The 18,097-nt window shown below is 42.8% G+C and overlaps 1 protein-coding gene across 2 annotated transcripts in view; it reads right to left on the reverse strand.

Annotated features, from left to right (window-relative positions):
- Positions 1-194: 194 nt before the first annotated feature.
- Positions 195-18,097, reverse strand: part of Liprin-alpha (PTPRF interacting protein alpha) — a 79,928-nt gene continuing 62,025 nt past the window's right edge. For both annotated transcript variants that reach the window (XM_075689550.1, XM_075689549.1), the window contains 4 exons: positions 16,373-16,470; positions 15,651-15,826; positions 8,733-8,801; positions 195-2,108 (listed from right to left, as the gene is read on the reverse strand). In XM_075689550.1, coding sequence (XP_075545665.1) covers positions 2,052-2,108; positions 8,733-8,801; positions 15,651-15,826; positions 16,373-16,470 — 400 coding nt within the window. In that variant the 3' untranslated portion in view covers positions 195-2,051. The remainder of the gene's footprint in view (positions 2,109-8,732; positions 8,802-15,650; positions 15,827-16,372; positions 16,471-18,097) is intronic.

The following is an 18,097-nucleotide window of genomic DNA, read 5'->3' on the forward strand; positions in this document are numbered from 1 at the left end:
TTACAGAAGCAGAATTTTTTTTTTTAAGAGTTACTGCAAAGAGTCATTTGCAGAGACTACATTCACTTGAATGTGCCTTCCAAATGAACAGAGTCTACGCCATTCAGAGGTCATGGCTTCTCTTATGCACTCCATAATATGAATATTAGTGTTAGATGGTAGAATTCGTGCAACAAAAGACCTTTACTGCAAGCCACCAGTTCTACTTTTTTTAATCACGAGGAACACAGAAATACAGTTGCTTTAAGCCTAACGCTGCAAGAGAGGCCTCCTTTACTGAAGGAATTCATGTAGTGCACAGCTTCATGTTGTGCAAAGCTCGATTATGAGTGGAATGGCATTGAGGCCAGAAGATTTATGAAGAGAAATGCAGAACTCTCGCTAAAAAAAATTTTTTTTTGATCCAGCAAGTTTCATCGCTCAAGCGCTGCAGCAACTGCATGATAGCGTGCCATACTTGGACGATGGCCAGCTTTGATGCACTCTCTACAAGAAATTGGAATGCGTTCAGATACATTGATGCGCTTTTGCTTTTTGCAACAGATGCAAAGTGCTGTTTGACAGTGAATCTGTTAGGGATGCCTACACTAAAGGCAGTCATTACTATGACTATACAATGAAATAGGTCAGCACAACTCCCATATTCAAATGCGCTGCATGAAAAGTAGGAAGTAAATAGCACGAAACTTCAAAGATTTTGATAACGCAGCTTTTTACGCATTCACTGCTGCTCACTGAAAAGCAATGTGTTTGTAGTGATACCCATTTTTCAATGTCAAACAGTTTGCAAGGATTCCAAGCAGCCTGTGTTTTGTAGAAATGTGCCACCTCTGTGCCTGCCATAGCGCAGCAGATGGACTGCATGCTATACAGGAAGAGCAGGCCCTGTCACAACCTCAACAGTGTTCCCGGGAACCTTTACTTGATCACAGTCAACAACTTCATTCGTGCAAAGGCCCGCATTGCAGCAGACTGAAGAAACATGTAAAAACCAAAAAAGCTCTTGCATGGGCTTGTTCTAAACAGATAAGCTTTTCTTTCCCCATGTGTAGGCAGTGGACAAGATGCAAACAGCAATAATAGTGAATTTATGTGATGCAATCTACTGCTGTCTTGGAGCCTCAATTTACCTGGCATCACACAGTATTTCAGACAAGACTCTTGCTGGTGGCCAGTGGGTGATAAAACCAAAGTTAACAAGCAGTGACAACTGCAGCACTGTACTTCGCCATTCTAACGAAGCAAAGCAGCATACTTATGCATTACTTCTACTTTAAAAACTCGCGCCATAAATGAATGACACGGACCTACATGCTTAAAATAGCATGTTTTAAAAATAGCCATCGAAGAGGGAGAGAAACTTTCAAAGCACTTTGAGCAACATATTAGAAAAAGAAACATTTGTGGCCATAAAAGTAACACAGCCTTCAGCATGCTTCCAAGTTGATGTGCTGCCTAACAAAGAAATGGTATGCAGCAGATCTTTAATTTACTGCATAATGTTCAAAGACAACTCATGTAGAGACAGCAGGGAAAAAATTTTTTAAAGATGAGAGAAGCTGCAACCCTGGAAACTTTATCTCTTTCAACAGGCTTTCAAGCTAATTCACTGCTTGACAAACCAGCAGTGTGCAACATCTTTTGCAGTTGGTGCACCCATGACAATTTATTTTTGGTCGATGAGTTGCACAGTTGATGACAGCATCATTGACAAAAAGAAAAATGATTTTTTTTTTGCCAGCAGACAACTTAGTTAAAACAAGAGCAAGTGCAATTTTTTCCTAATGTGCACAAAGTAAACACGAAAATCAACAAAGCCACAGCAGGGAGAAAAGCAATGCGTAGAACAACAGTGCGCCGTCACTCCTCACACACACGCACCGAGAAGCACTCCCACCATCATCACTGAAAACAGTCTACACCCTTCCAGCGATGAAGTGAAACAAGCCACGCAAAAGTAGTCCTGTTGAGTTGCCAGGATGACTTTTTCTTCCTTGAAGGTCTTGGATTGAAGGAAAAAGAAGTTTATGCTTTCTTTCCGTGGGAGCCCATCATACAAGTCGGTCTCCCTGAAGACCTGGCAGCGCAGCGCCCATGTGCTTGGGTCCCTGGACCATACAAAAGGTGGTAAACACACAGGAACACACACAAAAAAGGTAAATGAAGGGACTACGACAGCCAAATTAAATTGCAATCTTTAATGTCCTGAAACTGCACAGTAGGTTATGCGGGAGGCCATAGTGGAGGCCTCTGGATTAATTTTGACCACTTATGCTCCATTTTATACATAGCAGGCAACGCTACAAAGGCTGCTCACATCTGTGACCCAAAAAGAGTACATCACATATGAAAGAAAGATATAGCACACGTCACATATTCAATGTACAGTTAAGTAACATACTTCTATGTCGCAAAATATGAAGTACAGTTAAACCTCTATATAAGGAACTTCAATACAATGAAGTTCTCAATATAATGAAGCATTCAACATTTCATAGCTTCTTGTCCATGAAGCACCATGTGTCTAATTTCAATATAACAAAGTGTGTTAATACACACTTCGACAGTGTGTGTTTGGATCAGTGTGCTTCCTACTGTTACTGTGTATATTTATTGACATAGTTTAATAAACAGGATGAAGTAAGCGAAAATTTGCTTTCGAATTTCGGTGATAATTATATACTTCTCGAAGCAGCGAATTATCTTCTGCTCATGCTCGACTGCGGCCACCCAAGTAGGAATTAAACTTTGGCCACCCTGCTTATTGGTGTCATAGCTGTCGGGTGTTGCTAACTTCAGCTAGTTTTGAACACTCAACTAGCCTCGAACCACAGGAAACTTAACGCCAGACCGCTGCTGTGCCACACTGCGTGCTTACATCGAGGCAATGGGTGCTCCCCCCTCCCCCCTAGCTCTTATGAAGTGGTTGCCCTTGTGCTGAGCTTCAAACATCCACTGACGACCTTCGAATTTCCACAAAACTGCAAAACCCTTTCCGTGGGTTGAACTGAGGAGTCTGGAGGCACAGAGCACCATGAAGAATCCACTGACAGCCTTCAAAATTCCACAGAACTGCTGACCCCTTGCCATAGAGACCGGTGGTACGCAGGTTGGACTTCTCCCGCGGCGAAAGAAGCCGATGCGGCTGATGTCAGCACCGGCCCCACCTTGTTCCTGCCGATGATGGGTTGCCAAAGGGGTTTAAGGCAGAACCGGCCCATTGCTAGAAGAGAGAGAGTTGCCACCAGCTGCCCTGTCGATCTGGTGCACTCTTCGGCACTGCTACTTGTATGCTAGTGTCTGCTATATGTACTATTGCGCTCAGTATGAGCTACACCGTGCGAGCGCGTGGCCAAGCGCTCTGCAAGGTTGTACAGTGGCGCCGATTGTGCCGAGTTTTCGAGGGGAACACTTATGCCATGAGTGGTACGAAGTCTGTGGCTGGGATGGACATGTTTTTGTGTAGGTATCACTAAAAGCAGGGGAAAAGTACTTTTTACACTCAGTTTCTATTTCCCTACACTGGACGAGGGCATGGAGAACTGCAACGCCATCACCGCACCTTCGATGTGAGAGAGAATTAGTTCTAGTCAGCAGTTAAGAGCAGGTGCCAAAGGTATGACCTATTCCTAAGTGGCAAAGGAGCACTTCTTTGAATCATGCTGTTTTTTCTGATATCCAGTACACTCATTTAGGTTAAATCAAGTGTAGTTTATTGCATCTCTACCAGTGCTTCTTCAACTTATGGCATAAGTGGTTCGAAGTCTGTGGCTGGGATGGGCATGTTTGTGTAGGTATCACTAAAAGCACTGAGGTAGGATTCTCATATGCAGCTTCATTGCCGTTTATGCCACTGTGGCCAGGTACCTTGCATAGGATGATTCTTGTTTATCCATATAAGCTGAGCATAGCAATGCATATAGTTTGCTAAAGACAGTGTTCTTATGTTATCAGAAACTCATTATGGCTCGGACTACACCCAATGAGTTCATGAACACAATAGTCTTAGTGAGATCCATTTGCTTTATGTGTTTGACTGCAGAGGTTATCACATATGTTTCTGCCGTAAAAATATGTGTGCAGGATTGAACGTACTGGATATTAAAAACGACGGTCCTAGAATTGCGTAAGCAACACCAGTAGGAAAATTAGAAGCATCTGCATAAAATTCAGCGCAGGAATACCTCTGAAGTCCAAGAAAATGTGAATGTATACAGTTGAACCCACTTATAACAATATTCAAGTGCCGCGAAAATTCCATTGTTATAAGCGATAATTTTTATAACCGGGTTGCATGAAAAAAATCAAAATAGAGGGATGGCAGAGCTGATGCAAGAAAAATATAGTGATGGGGAGGCCAGTGCCTCTCCCCACCACCTTTTTCCATCTGGCTGCTGGTTGTGTTCCCTCATTTAACTGCCTCCTGGGCGTTGCGATCGCGTATAAAAAGCTGCGGCTGTCAGCATTAAAGAATGGCACTGCTATAACAACTGCAAAGAGGGGTCACGGGCGGAAAGCGATATGTGAGCACCACGGGGGCATTGCTTTGGTGGCCCCAAAAGGCTTTTCAAAGGCCCCAACAGGGGTGTTTTAAATATTGCAAGAAGGCTGCCACGGCAGCCTGTCAGCTTAAGAAATCCAGAAGAAACGCCGAGGCGAGATCGCCACAAGCATCTCACTTCTCACTAGCTTGCACGAGAAAAACCTATATCCGTCAGCCTTGCATGCTTTATGCAAAGCTTGCCGACATCCTTCTCCAAGGCATCCAGGTGCTCCATGTAGTGCAGCGGAAGGTTTATCGTGAAAACGGAAGCACCGGAGGGACTGAGTCATTTTCTGGGCCTCCTGCGAGGACAATGTCGAGGCAGCCTGCCCTACTGCGTCATCACTGTTGTTGTCGCCATCGCTATCTGATGCAAGCATGTTTGCGACGATCGCCTCATTGGTTAGAAGCACTTAGTTTCCAAATCCATAGCTATACATTTTTTTTTTTCACTGGCAACGTCGTGCATTGCCGACGATCAGTGGGCACATCAGCCATCTTCCATTTCGGCGGCGAATCACACCAACTGTTGGTCAAATGACACTGAGAAACCGTGTGGCCAGGAACGATTTCAACGCAACCAACTAAGACAAATGCAAGCAATTAAGCTGTTTGCAGAATTGCGCTGAATGAGGGGCCAGCGAGCAACATGCGAGCAATCTGCCAGCAGCGCAGTTGGTGTGGTCCATTCGTGTTTCAGATGGTGGGGCGGCTTAAAGCTATGGGCGCAGCTCATTCATGTTCGGAAGGGTAGAAGAGTGACAGGAGACAGGCACGCGGAGATGGCTGGAAATTGAGCGCTCGGCGGCTGTTGAAGCAGCAGATTATTGTGCAATGGTTCAAATTTCTTGTTTTCTTTTTTCTTTTCAAGGATTTCGCATTTCACAACCTTTCGGCTCGGACACCCAGCAGCCAGACCTCATCGTTATAACCGATAATGCAGCATCAGGGCATTGTAGTAAGTGGGTTATTTCATCATGAAACACATAAAAAATTTGATGGTGCAGCAGCTTCTCATTGTTATAACCAATATATTGTTAAAACCAGTATCGTTATAAGTGGGTTCGACCGTATGTGCCTTATGTGCTCGTTTTCATATTTCTACGAAAGAGATGTCACACTGCCACTCCCGAGACGGTGCAGATCAAGTAGGAGCCATTAGGACATTCTCTAAATGAGGGACACCTGTTTCTACTGACAGTGCTTCCAATGGGATGGACAGAGGAGGCCTAATGGCTGGGCGGTGACAGAACAGCCTGGTCGTGGGCAAGCCGCGAATAATTGAATGACATGGATGATCTACATCTGATTCACCTTCAAGGCATAGGAGTAGCTTAAATATGTCTCCTGGAAGTATAGAGACCATTCATTAGATTCAACATACAGACTCTGCACAGGACTAGTCCTAAAGGCGCCTGCATCAAGGTGGATACCCAAGTGGTGGATAGGATCGAACATTTTAAGAGCCCTAGGCATAGCAGAAGTATAGCCTATGGCACCGTAGTCAAGGCGCGATGGTATTAAACTTCTGTACAAGCTTATGAGGCATCTCCTGTCACTTCCCCAGGATGTGCGTGACAAGAGCATCAACAGATTTATAGTCTTGAAGCACCTCACTTTAAGATATGTCAAGTGGGACATAAAGGTTAGTTTAGTGTCTAACATAATACCTAAGAATTTATGTTCAGCGCTCACAGATAGTCGTTCTCTGTGGAGTTCTATCACAGGGTCCGGTAGTACACCTCTTTTGTTTGAGAAAAGGATGCACATACTTTTTTTGAGGGTTTAGTTTAAAATCGTTCTTCGTCCGGCCACTTGGGACAATTTATTTAAGCCAAGCTGCACTTGTCGTTCGCAGGTACTAAGATTACATGATTTGTAAGCTATGTAAATGTCATCCACATACACAGAATAAAACATTGTATGTGGTATGGCAGTATGGAACGAGTTCATTTTGACAATAAATAGAGTACAGCTCAGCACACCACCTTGTGGATCATTAGCCTCCTGAATAAATGGACGAGACAGGATGTTACCAACTCTAACACAGAATGTGTGATAGGAGAGGTAACTCTGAATCATGTTCAGCATGTTGCCTCAAACTCCCATTCCAGCCAGATCACGGAGATTTCCAAAATGCCAAGTTGTGTCGTATGCCTTCTCTATATCTAAAAATACAGTGGAATCTCCTTGATACGATTCTGCATAATACGTTTTTCAGCCTAATATGTTTTTCTTTTTATTCCCGGCCAATGTCGCTTCAGAATAATACATATTCATATGTTTAATACGACCACATTTGCGCCCAAAATTAGATAATACGACTGTGAAACTGGATCTTGAGCGATATTTCTAGAAGTCCTAAGCTTATTCTTCGGTACACTAGCTCAAACTGCGTTCCAACAAGCCGCAATCTGCATGTTGCAGAGCCGCTGAGGCCGCTGCAGCATCAGTTTTGCGGCAAAAAGATTGCTGCCAGGCATGGTCACTGCTTCAAATGAAGACAATGTGCCAGGAGATGCACCACGCCATCTAGCAAAACATATCATAATCCAAAAAGAAGGTGCGCGATGCTCTTGGCAGGCGACGATTTCCCTTCCTGACTTTCTGCAATGGTCCATTCTGTCGGTGCTTCCTGCACTGTTTCTTTGTTCTCTTGGTGCCTTATTGCTGTGTTCGGTGGCGCTGCATTTGTTCTTTTGCCTTTTGTTTGGTCTCCTCTGGATGTGTTGTTGCACAAAACAATAACAGCTCGTGCACAATGCAGCCAGCGGAAGTGGGCATCGCCGAAAAAGAGAAAAGTGAGGAGAAAAAGAAAGTGCAGGCAGGGCCCGTGACATATGTGTCATGCGATTCTCGAGGTCTGGCATGGGAGAACGCAGGGAAGGAATTTCGCATGTGGAGGCTAGACGGAGCAAGTGGAGAGAGAGAGTCTTGTTATGTAGTGGAGCTCGCCTCCTGAAATCATGGGTTCACGGCACTTAAATATTTCTATCTCGGCTATTAACAAGGCGATTTGAAAAATCCAGGATCCCCCTTTCCCTGGACATGGCTATACACGGGAGGATCGAACCCTCATGTGCTTGGGTACGTGGTGCCACAACACCTACTGAGGGCGATGCTATCAGCCATGAGAGTGGTGTGGACGCAAAAGCGTGGCTGACTTTGCTTCATACCACCGATGTGAAGATATCGCTGACACAGCACGAAACCGTTATCTTTCATTGCCAGTTCAATTTCAACAGAATAACTTTTTGTCATTCTAATTTGCTTTTTACGGGTGCTTGATAACTTGGAAAATCTTGCAGCCTCTTCTGCGCAAGAAAAGTCCATTGGCAACTGCACTTAATTGCGCAGAAGGTTGAATTTCAATATAACGAAGTAAATTTCCAATCTTGTTATATAGAGGTTTAACGGTACTCATTACATGAAAGGCAGTGAAGGTCTGAACCTACTTACCACCAGATGAGTGGAGTGACAATAAAAGAAGTTTACGGTGCAAGCTAGATGAAAACATAGAACACAATGACAGTAAAGGCATCCTGTCACTGTGTTTGTTTTCGTCTAGTTTGTACCATAAATTTCTTTGAATATGACCCACCAGCTAGCTCAAACCAAGATTCTGAGTGGAACGACGTGTTTCTACGAGCAGTGACCAAGCAAACCATTTGCCCAAATAATGCATAATTTGACGTAAACTTGCATTTACATGTTGTAATTGTAACATGTGAAGTAGTTTACCCTTTAGAAAGCGTCAAAAATCAAGAGCAACTGCAGTGCTAGGTGCACGTTACCTGCTATGTATGAAATGGAGTAAGATCTTTTAACATGAACACAAATCACAGTGTATGAGTCTTGTTTTTTTTCATCCTGGCCCCGGTACACTGTACACTGGTATGAAGTTAATAATGAAGAAGTAGTACGCTTAATTGAGCTAGTCAGTACGAATTAATTTCGCTAACGTAATGTGAACAAACAACAACACAGAAAAGACACAGCACTCATATTGTCAGTTTTTGTGTCCTCTCTGCAACATTTGTTCATGATGTGTTAAGGGAATAAAAACAAATAATTGTACAATTCCCACGAGGCTTTTTTTAAAAGTTTGTTATACTGCATGTCTGTGCTAAGAATATAAAAAGCCAAAGACATGGCAATGTCAAACTGTGAAGAAAGAGAGTAGACTCACGTCATCTGGTCTCCTTTCGGTCCCCATGATAAGGAGGCTACTAAACTCGTGCTCAAGTAGCTGCCGTGCCTGCAAGAGTGGTTATATCAAAATCAGGTCACTAAATGCGGTAAATAAATATGTAACAAGAATTTAGGAACTAAATTTAAATGGTCACACCGAAACTGCCAAGCTAGTCACAATTCTGGCTGGGTTGAATTAAGGATAGCATTATCAGAACACATACTTGCTGTAAATGGGAGCAAAATAAGGGATGCACGACACAGTGCTATCTTGCAGTGGGAAATGAATAAGAGAATTAGAGTTATCTGATAGAAAAGAATGCATAAGCAAACTAGTGTCCAAGTGAGGTTTAGCATGCTTTAATGCGAATATGACGCAGTATCTACATAACTATAAGACAAGCTTTTTCCTAGAATAGGCAGCCCGAGAAAATGTCTTGATATGCAGTCAACCATCAATCCCATAATACATATGGCTTTGATGAAATTTTCTCTTTAATGAAGTGCTTTCGATTAACGATGTAACAAAATACTTGTGTTGAAAAAGCCTCTAAACAACGGCGTAAACTAACATCTATCCTGACTTAACGAAGTTTTAGGGCGAAGTATGTGGGAATGCCCAGTTTCAATTCAGGTCATGGATGCCACTAACCTGTTAGAAGGTTTGCTGCTCACATGAAAGAACACAAGCTGTGCTCAATGGTCTCACTGTCTACGATAAGTGCATATACAACAAGAAAAGAAAAAGTTTTTTTTTTGCTTAAATATAATTTTCTTCAAATAAGCGTTTTGAGTGTTTGCAATTTAATGACATTCTTGATTTAACGAAATAATGGTTGGGCCCTATTGACTTTATTAAATTGAGGTTTAACTGTGTAACAAGTATTCAGAACCGTGCTCTGAATATAGTGAGACAACCTTTAACCCCAACATCTGCTTGCCAAGTGTATTAGTTAATTGCACTCAGTGGGAGGAACCACTCTGCAAGACGCACGGCTATTGATATGAACAAATTTCAGTTGTTAGCTAGAATTTGATCCTGTACAGAATGTTTACTTTCATGTTTCAATTTTTATTTTTGCCAATCCTTTCTACCTGCCTAGCAAGTTCAGCCATCAGGTGATGAATCGTAGAGAAGCCAACCTCTCAGTAAAAAGGGAGGGCACTTTTTTATAGTGCATTTGTGAAAAGTGGGGACACAGCTCAAGTGCGATGAAAAGGAATTGGAGGAAATGGCATGGAGGGGCTCATAAACATGGAGTATGATGGAGAAGCTTATTTAAGGGTTTTATGTCGAATGAACCAATTCAACAAAACAATATGTGCCCACTCACCATTCTCACTATAGCGAAACTTCACTCTAATGAAGTAGATGGGGAAGACAAAACTACTTTGTTAAAAACAATACAAAAGTTGTCCAACCTCACAGCTCACATTGCCTGGTGTGGGAGGGGAAGTTATCACCAGGCAAGCAAGAGCCATTTCAAGAACCTAACACACACTGCTGAAGGACCACGAAAAGAAATAAAAAGAGAGTGCACATGTGTTAATTCAATCTTCCTTCATAAACAATTTATTTTTCTAGTTTGCAGTGCGTGTTGCACAGTCTGACTTTGAGGAGCTGCTGCACACCCACAGTCAACAGGCTCATGGCAATCACTCGGCTTACTATCAACGTTTTATGAGCATGCTGGCAGAGCTCTGCAAGCTTCTTATTTTGTATGAGTCATTGCTGTGCACGAGTGGACGTTTCTAAAGAACAACAACAACCAAAAAAGATCTCAATCTTTGCACAGGCATCCAGTCTCAATGCAAATGCAATTGTTCACATTTTTAGCAACACGAACGTTGGTCAAGTTTGTCTCCCCCCCCCCCCCCCTCCTCCCCTGGTGACGGCGCCTGCTTGCCCAGTGGGAAAATGTGGTGTTCGCAGAAATGAAAGTTGCTCAAGCCACTGAGTCATTTACGCACAGAAAAAGTTTCTGGAAGCTACCAGACTGAGTCGTAACTTAGTAGGAATGCAATGCACTGCTATTTATCAATAACCCAACAACTACATGGTCTCGCATGGACGCTTTCAATATTTATGAAAATCAGCAGGTACTAGTGATGGCATTTCAATGCAGTGTCATCACTTTTCTGTTTTGGCCTTCTCTGTGGCTTATCAAGTCATTGCTCACAACGAGCGGGACTAACTTCGTTTTCTATATGAATGTCTACCACGCCAAATTTAGCTAGTATTTCTTTCTCTTTTATTGCTTTATTGCCACAAGTATGCAAAATAACTGCTGCCATCTTTGCTGTCTGGTTTCATGGGAAGGTGGGACCAGTCAAGCTGCCAGTATGCAGCTTTTATCCTGCCATCCTCACCACTTAGATGCCCCAATGTAGAGAGAGATTTTTTTCACAGAAAAGGCAGAGAGATTGACCTAAGCTGGTGCACTTTAAAGTCAACAGGTCAACCTCTCTACTTATTTGGTAAATATGTCTTGTTTCATTGTTTCATCAGAAACTGCTGCATATTTCGAACATATTCTGTCACCTAGCTCCAACAAAGAAAGAATTAAACCTTATTACCGTGATGTCACATCCAAGAAGAAAATATAGTAAAACCTGATCAATTCGAATTCTGCTACACTGTGAAAAATCTTCAAGTGTACTTGAAAAAACACAGAGAAAGAAGGGCAAAACTGCACAACACAAGCATGTCATGTTCATTTTCTGCGTGGCAGGGCCACTTAAATCACTGATGCGAGATTGCTTGGTACCGAAATTTGCTGCATCAAGGGTCATGATCTCTAGCTCCCTAATCATGCAAAGCACCTCACAGTCACCACTGCTACACTCAAAAAAGCTGCAGAAAACGTTCTGGGACTCGATAACCGTCTGCGTGGCAGGGCCACTTAAATCGCTGATGCGAGATTGCTTGGTACGGAAATTTGCTGCATCAAGGGTCATGATCTCTAGCTCCCTAATCATGCAAAGTACCTCACAGTCACCACTGCTACACTCAAAAAAGCTGCAGAAAACGTTCTGGGACTCGATAACCGTCGCAAGGGTGGGCTCATTATCGTCCCTGCTGTCACCTACAGGCATACTGTCAGTGACTTTGTCTTCCATGTTAGTGCATGATGTTTGCAGGTCTGCGTCATGTTAAAGTAGTGGCGGAGCCTAGTCGGTTTACCTGTCACTCCTGCTGCTGTCTTCGTACATAGTGGAAATGCGCATCTGGCTGAGATTTTTCATGGAGTTGAGAATCGTAAGCCCACAACATACCAGCAGCGCAGAAAACAGGACAACACATGCAACACATCTGCTATTAACAAAGGAAAAAGCGGAAATGGAAAAGCAAAGGCGCTACATTTATTCATGATGATGATGATGATGATCTGAATTGCTTCTTTGTAGCAGGACAAAAACACATTAAATTACTGCGCACCTTCACACAACGTAGGCACATTTGCACAGCTGTAAAGCTCATCAGCGTTCACATCATGGAAACTAGTGCTTGCTCAATCTGTAGTGTCCAAACCACAGCCGGAGTGACAGCTTTTGCGGAGTACGATCTCGAAGACCATGCGTTTATGCACAGCAAGCGCCACAAGCAATCAACATTATCAGATAGAAGCAATAACACGTAATGGCCACCACATTCCTGACACCGCCTATAAGATATGCGAAGTTAGCATATCGCAGCATGCTGGTATAGAGGTCACTACGGAAACTACGAATTATCTGGGTGCTTGCACACAGGTTTTTCAAGTTATCTGGTAAAATTCACATTGCAAATTACGGGACATTTAAATTATGGGCTTTTACGTGCCAAAAGCACTTTCTGATTATGAGGCACGCCATAGCAGAGGACTCCGGAAATTTCAACCACCTGGGGTTCTTTAATGTGCACCTAAATCGAAGTATGCGGGTGTTTTCGCATTTTGCCCCCATCGAAATGCAGCCGCCATGGCAGGGATTCGATCCCGCGACCTCGTGCTCAGCAGCCCAACACCATAGCCACTGAGCTACAATGGCGGGTAAATTACAGGAGTGCACAAATTCTATGAATTAACCAAATTTTCAAATTGGCTATGATAGCGTTATCAAGATTTTTACTGTACCTACATTTTATCTGACATCCGTTACAGCATATAATGTGGCCTTCCATTAACTGAACTCTGGTTAATTCGACCTCGACCAAGGGTCCTGCCTGGCATCCATACATTTCTATGGTCCAGAACATTTCTTTATTTCATTCCTGAAATTAGTCCTCGCTGGTTAACTCGAATTTGGCTGACCGGCATTCAGGCATCTGACCCCTGTGGTGGCGCCGATTGTGGCCCCAATAGTAATTCTCACTACTGCAGCGTCTGTCTCGACTGTGCTAACGGACACTGAATGCATGAGAGACAATGTCATCTCTTGCCAAAAACGCTGGTTTGCGTCCGACTTTCAACAGATTTCGAAGCAAAAACAGCAGTTCACAATCAATGATTAGCATTTACCTGATTCTATATATGAAATATGAAATTCTATATATGAAAAGAGAATTCATGATCGCCAGTTAGTCTCTTGAGTCTGTGCAAGAGTATGTTTATCTAGGTCAATTACTCACGGGGGACCCTGATCATGAGAAGAAAATTTACAAAAAAATAAAAATGGGTTGGAGTGCATACGGCAGGCATTACTAAGTCCTGAGCGGGGGCTTACCACCGATGTTAAAAAGAAAAGTGTACAATCAGTGCATTCTACAGGTGCTAACATATGTGGCAGAAACTTGGAGGTTGACAAAGGAGCGCAAGAACAAGTTAAGGACCGTGCAAAAAACGCCGAAACGAAAAATGTTAGATGTAACATTAAGAGGTGGGAAGAGAGCAGTGCGGATCAGAGAGCTAACTTGGATATCCGTTATTCTAATTGACATTACAGAAAGAAATGGAGCTGGGCAGGTCATGTAATATGTAGGGCATGAAACTGGAGGGCCATTAGAGTTACAGAATGGGTGCCAAGGTAAGGAAAGCACAGTCAAGGACAGCAGAAAATTAGGTGGAGTGATGAAATTTGGAAATTTTCCGGCGCAAGTTGGAATCAGCTAACGTAAAACAGGGGTAATTAAGAGATTGCAGGGAGAGACCTTCGTCTTGCGGTGGACATAAAGGAAAGCTGAAGATGATGATGAATATGAAATACGAAACTGCATTCATGGCATTAGCTACAGCCTACCATCAGAGTCAGTTCCGCTGCCAGTCATGTAAAGATGGCAGTAAAATTAGTAAGATGGTGACGTGTGCTGCCTTTAAGCTTTAATTACAAAAGCTAATTTAAAAAATAAATAATTTAACAGCAGTAGGGTCACACGACATGTTTTCGGTAATCCAGAGGCTTGTATATGTCACAGGACAAAGAGGTGAAGTGGTTAATCTAGGCGTGGGCCACCGTCCTGTTTGCAATTGCAGTGGAAAGGTTTTAAGAGGTCAAAATATCTGACGCAATGAACTGCGAGGAGAACATGTTCTGGTTTTTAGATAATGACAAAGAGCTGTCTAAGACTGCTGGCGATAAACAGTAAGTGCAAATAAGTTTCCTTTCTGTGAAGTTAAACCGTACAAGTTTCATGTGATTTCCGAGTGCCGAAATCTGAGGCATGCTACTTCTGCTTTAATTTTTTTTATATTATCAGATGCACATTGTGTTTGGGTGCACACTGTTTTCTGCTACAAATCCACAAAACCTGGGACCACATTAGGTATGGGGGTGTTGTAATTGTGTAAACACAGTTAAACTTCAATATAACGAACTTCAGTACAGTCGAATCTACTTTTAACAATACCGGTTTTAACAATATATAGGTTATAACAATGAGAAGCTGCTGCACCGTCAACTTTTGCATGTTTTTCGTGGTGAAATAACCCGCATACTACAATGCCCCAATGCCGCATTATCGGTTATAATGATGAAGTCTGGCTGCTGGCTGTCTGTGTGCCAAAAGGTAGTGAAATGCAAAATCCTTGTAAAGAAAAAAAAAAAAAAGAAAACGAGAAATTTGAGCTACTGAACGACGGCCCTGACAACTGCAGCTGAGTGCCGAGTGCAGCGCAGCTTACGCAGCTGTGCACTCTGCTTTAGAGGTGATCTGTCGCGTGTGCAAAGAGTGGGCGCACCGAGACCGCGTAGCACCATGTAGGCTTCCCACGTGTTTACTATTGGAGGTTGCATAATCTCGAGTTTCGATGACCCATTGGAGCGAGAGGCAGATGAAACATTCACTCCTGCTAACGGCGCTTTTCCCGGCGCTTTTCCCGATAGTGTCGTCCCAGTGCGGGCGATGCTATAAGTCGCGGGGGTGGAGTGCACACGAAAGCGTGGTTGGCTTTGCTAAATCATATGACCGATGTGATGATACCGTCGATGTACCATGGCATGAAACCCTATCATTCATTGCCGACTCACAAATTTATCAAACTGAATGTTTTCTCATTCAAATTAGCTTTTTTCCGATTGCCCAATAACTCGGAAAATTCTGCAGCCCCTTTCCGTGTAAGAAAAATTTATCGGCAACTGTACTTATTTGCATAAAAAGGTTTAATTTCTATACAACCAAATTTCGTATAATGAAGCAAATTTCTGATTTTACCAACTTCGTTATATTGAGGTTTAACTGCGCCAACAAATAAAATAATGATACGTTTGGGTGCTTTTCTGCCTCTTTCTTTTTAGATTCAACCCCCTGGATAATTATATCAATTCCGTTGGTCCCATCCAGATAAAATTAACAAAAGTTGACTGCCTTCATTATATGGTGATATCAATGAGAGGCACTTCCAAGTTTACTTGATTACATCCAATAATTCGTTATATCCCTGTTCGTTTGCTAAGGTTCAACCACTTTAGTAAGTATGTGAGGCTTTGCCGCTGCTCCCACCTGAATGTTTTGTGTAGGTATCTGCAGAGCCAGGCCCAATGCGGAGTGGTCGAAAGTGTCGTCGAGGGCAATGAGCCCTCCATGCACCCCTGACTCGAGCAGATTGTTGGAGTACTCGCGCAGCCCTACACTGTTCACCCACTTGATCACCCGCTCATTGGACCACACCACCACATCTGCAGAACAGAAAGACACAACGGGAAAAGGATATCAGCACACTGACAGCCTGGATAACAATTTAAGCATACTCGCACTGAAACATAAAGCAAAAGAAAAAACACAATTTGTGATCTATTTGATGTTTGCTTTCCAAATGTTCACACCTACTGAATGATCAAGTTTTTTAGTGTTAAAGATGCCAAAATGGGATTGGGAAATTAAGCACAAGGTCAAGTGCTCCTATTCACAATTGTACAGCCTTCCTTGCCTATAATTCTGAAAAGCTTAACCAAATTGCACCAGCAGTCTTGCCACGGGCGATAATGAGCTAACACGCTGGCAACAGCCAACTCGATGTATCCAGTAAACTCTTTAACTTTGCATTTTTAAAACCCCAAATATGCATCTTCACCAATGTTGCATTTTGTTTCGGGCTATATGACATTTAATTTCTCCACCTGGGGATCCTTTACCAGGTTACTATATGCACAAAAGCATTAGCCAATGAAACATATTTGGCAATAACACTGACCAAGCTCTGAGCACATGCATAAGCAACTTGCCTTTTGTTTCATTATCACTGTTTTTCCTCCTTTCTGCTAGCTCTTGCTTGTCGTAGTTGACTCGCTTGAGACAGCTCACGCCGCATTGAAGACTTGTTCTGCAAGTAGCAAATATATGTGAGAAGTTACTGGTTTTTCTAAAGCCAGAAAAGCTACCTGGCCTTGACTGCTTAGATAAAGTAAAGCAGAAACCCGTTGATACATGTTTAAAGGACCATAGAAAAAAAAGAAAGCATGACTCAGAAAAATGTAACATCTATCTGATAACACTTGAGGCAGCACTACAAATAAGGCAAAACTTATTTGTAATGAAAGTAATAAGACAGCGTCTGTGACTGTGGGTCTGGAGTGACACCCCGTGTCTGCGTCCACTTTGTCTTCGCTTTCCATGTCGTGAACTATGTTGATATTGGCAACCAGCAAAGATCTCAACATGACAATGGTCATTCTGGCATGCCGCATGACAGGTGCTGCGAAGTTATGGTCTACAAAGGCGATAAGCAATGGTCGCGATACGCGTAGCCAACAGACGAAGTCACATTGAAGATGCACCATCACTGAGAAGGACAATGCAACATACAGGAAGCTAATGCACATGAGCCTATTGGAACTAAACAGTACTGGCATTATACAGCGCTAAGAGCCTGAAAAAACAAAACCAAGATGAAACATATCAGCAACATTGTTCTATAGTTAATTGCACAATTTTTCGCTACACAACAATGAACAAGGCCACAACAAGGAAATGGGATATACTACAGGGTGTTTTTTTTAACTGCACCAAATAAAAAAAAAATCAAAGCCTGCGACAGATCACACAATTTTAACCCCTGAACTAAATGAACTAAATTACTCAAAGAGGCAGACATCAGTTCCACGAGCAAACAAGTGCGGAATTGACTAGTTAAATAAATTTTATTAATTAAGTTATTTTTGTAATTAATTTACAGCACATACTGAAATCTAGGAATTGTAGCAAGTCAGTTTTCAAGGCATATCGACTTGGGAATGAGTTCTGAAGATAGCACTGGTTTAGAGATTTGCACGGTCAAACTTGTGGCAAAAATGTACTGTCGCGGCACTTAACTGAAAAAAAAAAGATAACAACGCCCAAGCACTCCATACAGATGGTTAATGGGTGAAGCTGAAACATGCGGCCCCGGTGTTTATCACTGGGTTTATCCTGACAGTTCATTAAACGACGGATTGGTAGGCTGCCAGATCCTCAGTATGCAGTTGCTGCTTGCACTCGGCTGCACGAGCCTGTTCTTGTACTCGGGCTGCAGCATCGGCACAGCGTAGATGAGCTCGTTCCCGATTCTGCTCGCGGCATTGCTGCTGGAAAGCTGCCTGCTACTCAGGAGTATGTATGATGCGTTCCCTACCTATTTCGGAGCCAGAGAGAAACTGCTGTGTGTGCGCTTGGCTGCAATGGAGAACAATTACATCACTACTGGCATAGCCAATTCAGCGCCTCTCTTCTCTCTTTTTTTTCTTCTTTTTTTTCTTTCGCGTGGGGTTGTGCCGGAGGAGTTTTCAGCATACAGGCGACAGATGGACGAATTGGCTAATCATTTGCAGCTTTGCTGTAAAAACAAAACACTGTTTTATGCATTGAAGCAAGAAAGCAAATGGAACGCCAATGCATTTCGTCAGATACTTTGAAAATTAATATTTCGAAACTGGTTTATTCCTAAAACTTTGTTTGAAGTGGGTTTGCCTTGT

Source organism: Dermacentor variabilis, chromosome 4, assembly GCF_050947875.1.
Source record: "Dermacentor variabilis isolate Ectoservices chromosome 4, ASM5094787v1, whole genome shotgun sequence".
Lineage (NCBI taxonomy): Eukaryota > Metazoa > Arthropoda > Arachnida > Ixodida > Ixodidae > Dermacentor > Dermacentor variabilis.